Raw genomic sequence first — 9,804 nt, forward strand, 5'->3', positions numbered from 1 at the left:
CAAAATAAATAAATAAATAAGTAAATAAAATAAAATACCACGTCTAAAGGAAAATAGCATAATGTACACTTACATACTCATCATCTAGAGTAACCAAAGCCCTAGAGTAGTTTAAACAGCGGAAATTTATTTTTGCACAGTTCTAAGATCAAGACATAGGCACTTTTGGTTTCTCCTGAGGTTTTTTTTTTTTTTTTCTCTCTCCTTGGCTTGGAGATGATCCCCCTCTTGGTATGTCCTCATACAGACCTCCTCTGTGCAGGGGCATCCCAGGTGTTTCTTTGTGTGTCCAAATGTCTTTCACATGAAGACACTAGTCAGATTGGATTAGGGCCCATCCTTTTTAATATGATTGATTTACAGTGTTCTTTTAATTTCTGCTGTACAGCAAAGTGCCCCAGTTATACATATATATATATACACATTCTTTTTCTCCTGTTATCTTTTTTTTTTTTTTTTTTTTGTCTTTTTGCTATTTCTTGGGCCGCTCCCGCGGCATATGGAGGTTCCCAGGCTAGGGGTCGAATCGGAGCTGTAGCCACCAGCCTACGCCAGAGCCACAGCAACGCTGGATCCGAGCCGCGTCTGCAACCTACATCACAGCTCACAGCAACACCGGATCGTTAACCCACTGAGCAAGGGCAGGGATCGAACCCGCAACCTCATGGTTCCTAGTCAGATTCGTTAACCACTGAGCCACGACGGGAACTCCTCTCCTGTTATCTTTTATCATGTTCTATCACAAGTGATTGGATATAGTTCCCTGTGCCATTACAACAGGACCTCATTGCTTATCCATTTTATTATTATTATTATTTTTATTATTATTGTCTTTTTGCCTTTTCTAGGGCCACTCCAGCGGCATGTGGAGGTTCCCAGGCTAGGGGTCGAATCAGAGCTGTAGCGCCCGTCTACGCCAGAGCCACAGCAACTCAGGATCTGAGCAGCATCTGCGACCTACACCGCAGCTCACAGCAACTCTGGATCCTTAATCTGCTAAGCAAGGCCAGGGATCGAACCGCAACTTCATGGTTCCCAGTCGGATTCGTTAACCACTGCGCCACAACAGGAACTCCCTATTTTCCTTTAGGTTGAAGTTTTTATTAAATAAAATGTTGGAGGACAGGAAGAATATTCAATTAGCCTACAACAGAAATGGTAAGCCTTTGGTAGTAAGCGGCATAATATATACAACCCTGCATCTGTCTTAACATCTACGTCAGAGGATACGCATGAGTGTTCAAACATCAAAAGATGTTTGGTGACAGAAAGGAAATTTTAAAAATCATTTTAGCTGACAGATATCCCTAAGGCATTAAGAACTATTACAACCAATTGGCTGTCAGGTTCAAATGGAACTGTGAATTTTCACTGCAACCTTCATTCAATGAGAGGCAATAGAGCGTACAGGCAAAAGTTTTGGGGTCACTATGACCTAGAACTTTTTTTTTCTTTTTAGGGCTGCACATGCAGCATATGGAAGTTCCCAGTGCAGGGGTCAAATCAGAACTGAAGCTGCCAGCCTACACCACAGCTACAGCAACTCAGGATCCAAGCCAAATCTGCGACCTACTCCACAGCTCACGGCAATGCCAGATCCTTAACCCACTGAGTGAGGCCAGGGATCAAACCCATGTCCTCACAGATATACTAGTCAGGTTCGTTACTGCTGAGCCATGATGGAAACCTCTCACCTAGAATTTATTAGTGAGGAATCCTAGGGCAGATTTAACCTCCCGAAGTCTCAATCACTATCTGTAATACAGAAATAAAATAGTATCTAATAGGGCAGTAGTAAGGATTCAATAATATATAAGATAATGAATATAAAGTACTTAGCATCACTTCATAAATGTTAACTATAATTTTATCAATAGTCAGCTTAAAAGGCATTCCTTAAAATGGATCAGATTTTGACTTTATTCTGAGGATAAAAAGCCTACATATTAGGGGCATTTTCTAACAATTTTAAGTCAAGGTGAGAAGGCACTTCTCATTTTTATTTGGTACCTTGAAGAAAAAGCATTCAGTAAGATGACAGGCAGTCTTTCCCCTAAGATAACCTTTCCCTCAGGTAAAAGCATTTTATTTCAACTTAATCTTAGTAAACCAGTATAAAGTACTGAAAATTAGCAAAATAAAGCTATTAAAAATTACTTGGAGAAACAAATTCAATATGAAGAAGACTTGGAAATAATTTTGTCAAGTTACCTTAAACCCTCTTGACTAGAAAACCTATGAGAAACCGTAATGTTTTTGTGGGAGTTTACTGAACACGGTTTTCTGAAGCACTCAAACAAACAATAAGCATCTACCTTTTTTGGCTTAAGTGCACTTATGCCCAGGTGAAAAAGCATAGACCTCAATAGATGGGTGAGTCTAATCCAATTATTTTATGAACATCTAAAGCGATCTCTCCTAAAGGTTGGCAGCTATGGCCAGTGGGCCAAATCCAGCCCACCACTTATTTTCTATGAGTACAGTTTTACGGTAACAGAGCCATGTTCACTCATTTATGTATTGTGTGTGGCTGTTTTCATTCCAATAGCAGAATAGAAAAGTTGTAACAGATATGATATGGCCCACAAAGTCTAAAATATTTATTCTCAGAGTTCCCATCATGGCTCAGCGGTTAATGCATCTGACTAGCATCCATGAGGACACAGGTTCAATCCATGGCCTCGCTCTGTGGGTTAAGGATCCGATGTTGCCGTGAGCTGTGGTGTAGCTCGGATCCTGTGTTGCTGTGGCTGTGGTGTAGGCCGGCAGCTGCAGCTCCAATTCAACCCCTAGCCTGGGAAACTCTATATGCCACCAGTGCGGCCCTAAAATGCAAAATAAATAAATAAGTAAATAAATAAATTTTTAAAAATTAAAATATTTATTCTCTGGCCTTTTACAGAAAAAAAAACTGTCAACCCCTGCTTGAGACAAGCAATCCGAGAATGCAATCAGACCCATTCCAGACTCACCTGAGGAGTTGTCTTTCTGTACTGGTCACCTCCATCTATCACATCCCTCATGATTCTTTCCTTGAGAAATTCATACTCCTCTGAACTCAGGTGAATAGACTCTACAGTTTTTCCACAGCCCAAGCATTGACCACTGTAATTACAATCAAATGTGGTAATTAATGTTCTGGAAAAAAAATCTTTTTTTCTAAAATGAATCATCCTAGGACATGAAGAAACTAGAAGATAATATTTAAAAAGAACATTATAGACTTCGTCATCATCATATACATCTCATTTTTTGTAATCCAGATAATACAACAAATTAGCAATCAGTGCCAGAAAACCCAAAAGAGTAGACTGCGGCCATCCAGATAAAGACCAATTAAAGTCTCTCCTAAAACACAACTGGATCCCAAATCTCTACGCAAAAACGTCTCTGAGGGGTCACACCAGGCTCACAGCACCTACCCAAAAAACATTTTGAGCATTACAAATTCTCCAAATATAAAACATGACATTTTTCTTGGCTATCCTAACTTAATTATCCTATTTCTAAGATATTCTTAAAAACATTTTTTTTAATCAGAAGCAACAAAACGTATTAAACCTGAATCAAACAAATTAGAAATAAAATATTGGCCTTTACCTTTGCTGGATTGTGGTGAATTGTCCTTTCCACTGTTCTCCAGGAATACTACAAAAGAGATTACAAAACCAGATCACCTACTGAACTGAAAGCTATTCATTGTATTTAGACACTGGGTAGGAAAGAGCTCTGGAAAGTTCAGGATTCTTCCCTAGAATGGTTCAATTAGCAGAGTGGTTATTTACACTGTAAACCATTCCATGGGGCTAAGGAACGGATGGTAACCTACTCGGGATCTCCTTCCCTTTGATTCTTCTCTCCTCATCTGACCCCATTTTCAAGTCTAAATATACATTCACGGGACCTGCCCAGAAAGCAGCTAGATGGTAGTATACCCTCTAAATCAATCAACTCTAACCTTCTCCATAAAGCTGCCAGAGATTTTTCCTGCCCCAAGTAATTGCTTCTCTTACACTATCATTTTATACACCCTCTCCTAGATAACCGTCAATTGTCGTCATCCCCATCAGGTTGTGAATGCCATTATTAGTAGCTCCTACAACACAAAAGTCCCACAGTGCTTGGACTAAAGTTGGAAGCATTCAAAAGTACTTACTGATTTATTTGTTCCATTGGCTTATCCTTTCTTCTTTCCTCTTCCATACAAGACCATCACTTACTATTGATTCAATTGTCTTCTCCCCTTTCCCCACGCTTAATTTAAGATCTCATCATCCCTCATTCAAACCTATAATTTCCTCCCAACAGATCTCCCCATTTCAAATCTTAATTCCTCTCCAATCTTCTTCTCTCACTGTTTTGGCAGTTACCTTTGTAAAACTCTATTCTAAACCTTTTTTTTTTTTTCCCTCCACACCCACAGTATGTGGAAGTTCCTGGGCTAAACATCAAACCTGAGCACAGCAGCAACCCAGGCGGATACAGTGACAGCACCAGACCCTTAACCTTCTGTACCATAAGAGAACTCCCAAAGACCAGCAGTCTTGATAACATAATAAAATCTAAAATCCTTGGCACTCAAAGATTTTTCACAATCTAGCTCCTCTGCTGATATTCAATAAATACATTAAGAAAAATAATTACGCATATTGCTACTTCAAAACTCTGTAAATACATAGTGTAGAAAAGAAAGAGAAAAACTGAGAGGAAAAAGAGCCTGAAGCCAATTAGTGATAAAGAAATGAGAGAATAAAAGACTGAAGCAATAAATCTTCAGCATGCACATAGCCAGTAACATGAATAAAAGCAAAGGGAAAGCAAAGGAGGGAGGCTTGGAGAGAACAAACAAATGATGGAAAGATCAAAAACAAACGAGAAGGATGAAGATTTTCTATTTTTAACACATACCAGGTTTGACCAGGTCCCTCTCTCTGCTCAAACCATTCAAATTGATGAAATGCAGAGATTAAATAGAACATGTATGTGCATATTATACCAGTTACTAGGTTTCAGAAGAACTTTTGATAATACCAGTATGACTCAAAGACAGTTCTAGTTTTCTTGCTTTGAATTTCGGCCACAAGTGCTATTAGTAAACACTCACATAATACTAGACACCTCAAAAAAATAAATAAATGATCTTTTTAAAAAGGAAAAAAGGAGTCCCCTGGTGGCACAGTGGGTTAAGGACTGGCATTGTGTGGAGTTCCCGTCGTGGCTCAGTGGTTAACGCATCTGACTAGGAACCATGAGGTTGCAGTTTTAATCCCTGGCCTTGTTCAGAGGGTAAGGATCGGGCATTGCCATGAGCTATGGTATAGGTTGCAGACAAGGCTCAGATCCCGCATTGCTGTGGCTGTGGCGTAGGCCGGTGGCTACAGCTCCAGCCCTAGAAAAGGCAAAAAAGTCAAAAAGTCAAAAAAACAAACAAACAAACAAACAAAAACAACCAAAAACAAAAACTGGCATTGTGGAGTTCCCACTGTGGCACAGCAGAAACAAATCCAACTAGTTATCCAGGAGGATGTGGGTTTGATCCCTCATCTCGCTCAGTGGATCAGGGATCCAGTGTTGCCGTGAGCTGTGGTATAGGTCGCAGACCTGGCTTGGATCCCATATTGCTGTGGCTATGGTTTAGGCTGGCAGCTGTAGTTCTGATTCAATCCCTGCCTGGGAACTCCACATACTACAGTTGCAGCCCTAAATAGCAAAAAAAATTTTTTAAAGTTTAAAAAATAACTGGCATTGTCCGAGAACTATAAAACTTTAATCAAAGAAATCAAAGAAGATGTAAAGAAATGGAAAGATATTCCATGTTCATGGATTGGAAAAATCAATATTGTAAAAATGACCATACTACCCAAAGCAATCTACAGATTCAATGCAATCTGTATCAAATTACCCAGGACATTTTTCATAGAACTAGAACAAATAATCCAAAAATTTATATGAAACAACAAAAGACCCAGAATCGCCAAAGCAATCCTGAGAAACAAAAACCAAGCAGGGGGAATAACTCTCCCAGACTTCAAGCAATATTACAAAGCCACAGTCATCAAAACAGTGTGGTAATGGTATCAAAACAGACAGACAGACCAATGGAACAGAACAGAGAACCCAGAAATAAACCCTGACATCCATGGTCAATTAATCTTTGACAAGGGAGGGAAGAACATAAAATGGGAAAAAGACAGTCTCTTCAGCAAGCATTCCTGGGCAACCTGGAGAGCTGCATGCAAAGCAATGAAATTAGAACACACCCTCACACCATGCACAAAAATAAACTCAAAATGGCTGAAAGACTTAAATATAAGACAAGACACCATCAAACTTCTAGAAGAGAACACTAGGCAAAACACTCTCTGACATCAACCTCATGAATATTTTCTCAGGTCAGTCTCCCAAGGCAACAGAAATAAGAGCAAAAATAAACCCATGGGACCTAATCAAACTGACAAGCTTTTACACAGCAAAGGAAACCAGAAAGAAAACAAAAAGACAATCTACAGAATGGGAGAAAATAGATTGAAATGATGCAATGGACAAGGACTTAATCTCTAGAATATACAAGCAACTTGTACAACTCAACAGCAAAAAAGCCAATCACCCAATGGAAAAATGGGCAAACAACCTGAATAGACTGTTCTCCAAGGAAGATATACAGATGGCCAACAAGCACATGAAAAAATGCTCAACATCTCTGATTATAAGAGAAATGCAAATCAAAACTACCATGAGATATCACCTCACACCTGTCAGAATGGCCATCATTAATAAATCCACAAAGAACAAGTGCTGGAGGGGCTGTGGAGAAAAGGGAACCCTCCTGCACCGTTGGTGGGAGTGTAAGCTGGTACAGCCACTAGGGAGAACAGTTTGGAGATACCTTAGAAATCTATACATAGAACTTCCATATGACCCCACAATCCCATTCTTGGGCATATATGTGGACAAAAGTTTCCTTGAAAAAGACACATGTACCCGCATGTTCATTGCAGCAATATTCACAATAGCCAAGACATGGAAACAACCTAAATGTCCATTGACAGATGATTGGATTAGGAAGATGTGGTATATATACACAATGGAATACTACTCAACCATAAAAATGAAGACATAATGCCATTTATAGCAACATGGATGAAACCAGAGGACTCTCATACTGAGTGAAATAAGTCAGAAAGACAAAGACAGGAGTTCCCGTCGTAGCGCAGTGGTTAACGAATCCGACTAGGAACCATGAGGTTGCGGGTTCGGTCCCTGCCCTTGCTCAGTGGGTTAAGGATCCGGTGTTGCCGTGAGCTGTGGTGTAGGTTGCAGACGCGGCTCGGATCCCGTGTTGCTGTGGCTCTGGCGTAGGCCGGTGGCTACAGCTCCGATTCAACCCCTAGCCTGGGAACCTCCATATGCCGCGGGAGCGGCCCAAGAAATAGCAGCAACAACAACAACAACAACAACAACAAAAAGACAAAAAAAAAAAAAGAAAGACAAAGACAAATACTATATGATATCATTTATAACTGGAATCTAATATACAGCACAAATGAACATTTCCACAGAAAAGAAAATCATGGACTTGGAGAACAGACTTGTGGCTGCCCAGGGGGGAGAGGGAGGGAGTGGGAGGGATCAGGAGCAAGGGTTATGGGATGCAACTTGGAATGGATTTACAATGAGATCCTGCTGAGTAGCACTGACAACTATGTCTAGATACTTATATTGCAACAGAACAAAGGGTGGGAAAAAAATGTATAGATGTAAGTGTAACTTGGTCCCCATGCTGTACAGTGGAAAAAAAAAAATTAAAAAAAAAAAGAAAGATAGAACTGGCATTGTCATTGGCATAGCTCAGGTCCCAGCCGTCTTGAATGTTCGATTCTTGGCCCCGGAAATTCTGCATGCTATGGATACGGCCAAACAAAACAACAAAAGAAAAGGAGAAAATACATAAAAACTACAAATGCTCAATAACTTCTCTTGTATAATGATGACCATAAACAACTGTTACTGCTGCTAATTTTTTAAGCAGAAAAAAAACTTCATCTTAAAGGCAAAACAATCTTACTAAAAGACAGAAAAAAGCATTATCGGAATAGAATTATTCTCGGCAACTAATTAAAAAAAGAAGCGGCTACTTTTAGGTCCAGGTGTTAATATATATACATATAAACAAAAATCAAAATTACCTCTCAAACCATGTTTTTATACTGTGAGCAAATGACTCCCCAGGATACAGCTGATTATTTCTTAGATACAAAAGAATGTCTTGTAGTTTGTTTGAATACTCATCATCTTTTATTCCTTTTCCAAAATCGAAGAAGGCTTTTAAAGTTTCCAACATAGGAACAATATCATGACCTAACAACTCCTGATGTAACTTCCAAGCTACATTTACATCTTGATGCAAGAGGGCTCCCTGAATACAGTCATTATAGTTCATTTTTGAAGGGATTATGACTTTTTTGAGATCCTCTAACAGCAGCAAGGCCTCTCTCCATCTGTCTGTATGGATTAATCCCCGGATGAGAAGAGTGTACCCTCCAGATTCTAAACGCTTGTATCTGGCTTTCATGATTTCATAGACATCAATAATTTCTGCTGTTTCCTTATGAAAAACACAGAGATACAAATACTTGACCAGCAAATCATAGCCTATAACACCATTGTTGTTTGCAGCTACCCAAGCCAGTACAGATTTAGCCACATCTATAGAGCTATGATATTTAACCATCTGTGAAAGGATCCAATTCTCAAAATTAGTCTTTCCTTTGAAATCTTCCTTAAGTTTATTCCACTCCTCTGAATTCAAAGGTTTTGTTGGGAGTTGAACAATGTTCCTCACAGGCGGCCGGAAATAATCTTTACTCTGAGGATTCATCTCTGATCTCTTCTTAGCTGCTCCAGCTGCAAAGAGATGAGGAGAATCAGCAGAAACTTGCTTATTACTACCCTCATCTCTTTTCCTGACATATCTAGCCTTGGCAATCAGCAGATTCATGGCTTTGGTATTTTGTGGAGACATTGGTTTAAGAGAAAACCACTTATAGTTCCTGATACCATAACAGTCTTTGAGAAGGAGACTGAGATAGGCGTGTCCTGGGCCTAGGCCAAGGTATGGGTTACTCTTCCAAAGCTTAGGAAAGCTCCGAATACCAGTAAAATAGAAAGTCATTATGCAGTGAAATCAGCACCAGATTGTAAGAGATATGGTCAAAAAGCCCCAACGTCTACAGCATAATTAAGAGATTGGGGGTAGAAGGTGGAGAATCGAAGCGGCAACTTTCTAAAAGATGATTTTCAGCTTCTAAGACAAATGTGGGTTCTGATTTGGGGGCTAGTTAACAGCAGTGAAGTTTGGTTCCGTTCTCTCCATTAAACAACGATCTGAAGACATCCAACGTCGGTCACAAGTCCCAGGTAGAGAGAACAAAGGAGGAATCCTCTGGTGCCTATTATATTCCAGTCTGGAACCTAAGAAAAAGGCACAAAGAGTATCAGCCAGTTGACTCACATGGACCATAGACGTCCTTGAAAAGGGGCAGGATCCCAGAGGAGCCGGGTTGCAGAAGAGGCGTAAAGTCGAGAGCCCCCTACCCCAGACCCACCAGCAGTAAGGTCAGAGGCGAAAGCCCAAGTCCAGGGGCCCTGGCCGCCAAACTCGCCAAATGAGGAAACAGGGCTGGGGAAGGGGAAGAGAAAGAGCCAGCCAGCGACACAGGTAAGGAAGGGAAGTCCACGAGGATGCAGTGCTCCTACAATGTACCCATGGACCACAAACGGAGTTCACTTGATTCAACAACTCAC

General features: G+C 40.3%; 1 protein-coding gene across 2 annotated transcripts in view; it reads right to left on the bottom strand.

The window, feature by feature from the left end:
* The window catches only part of KIAA0391 (KIAA0391 ortholog), a 142,759-nt gene that overhangs the window by 132,444 nt on the left and 511 nt on the right, over positions 1-9,804 (bottom strand). For both annotated transcript variants that reach the window (XM_021099168.1, XM_021099167.1), the window contains 3 exons: positions 8,187-9,471; positions 3,601-3,648; positions 2,973-3,105 (listed from right to left, as the gene is read on the bottom strand). In XM_021099168.1, coding sequence (XP_020954827.1) covers positions 2,973-3,105; positions 3,601-3,648; positions 8,187-9,172 — 1,167 coding nt within the window. In that variant the 5' untranslated portion in view covers positions 9,173-9,471. The remainder of the gene's footprint in view (positions 1-2,972; positions 3,106-3,600; positions 3,649-8,186; positions 9,472-9,804) is intronic.

This window comes from Sus scrofa, chromosome 7, assembly GCF_000003025.6.
Source record: "Sus scrofa isolate TJ Tabasco breed Duroc chromosome 7, Sscrofa11.1, whole genome shotgun sequence".
Lineage (NCBI taxonomy): Eukaryota > Metazoa > Chordata > Mammalia > Artiodactyla > Suidae > Sus > Sus scrofa.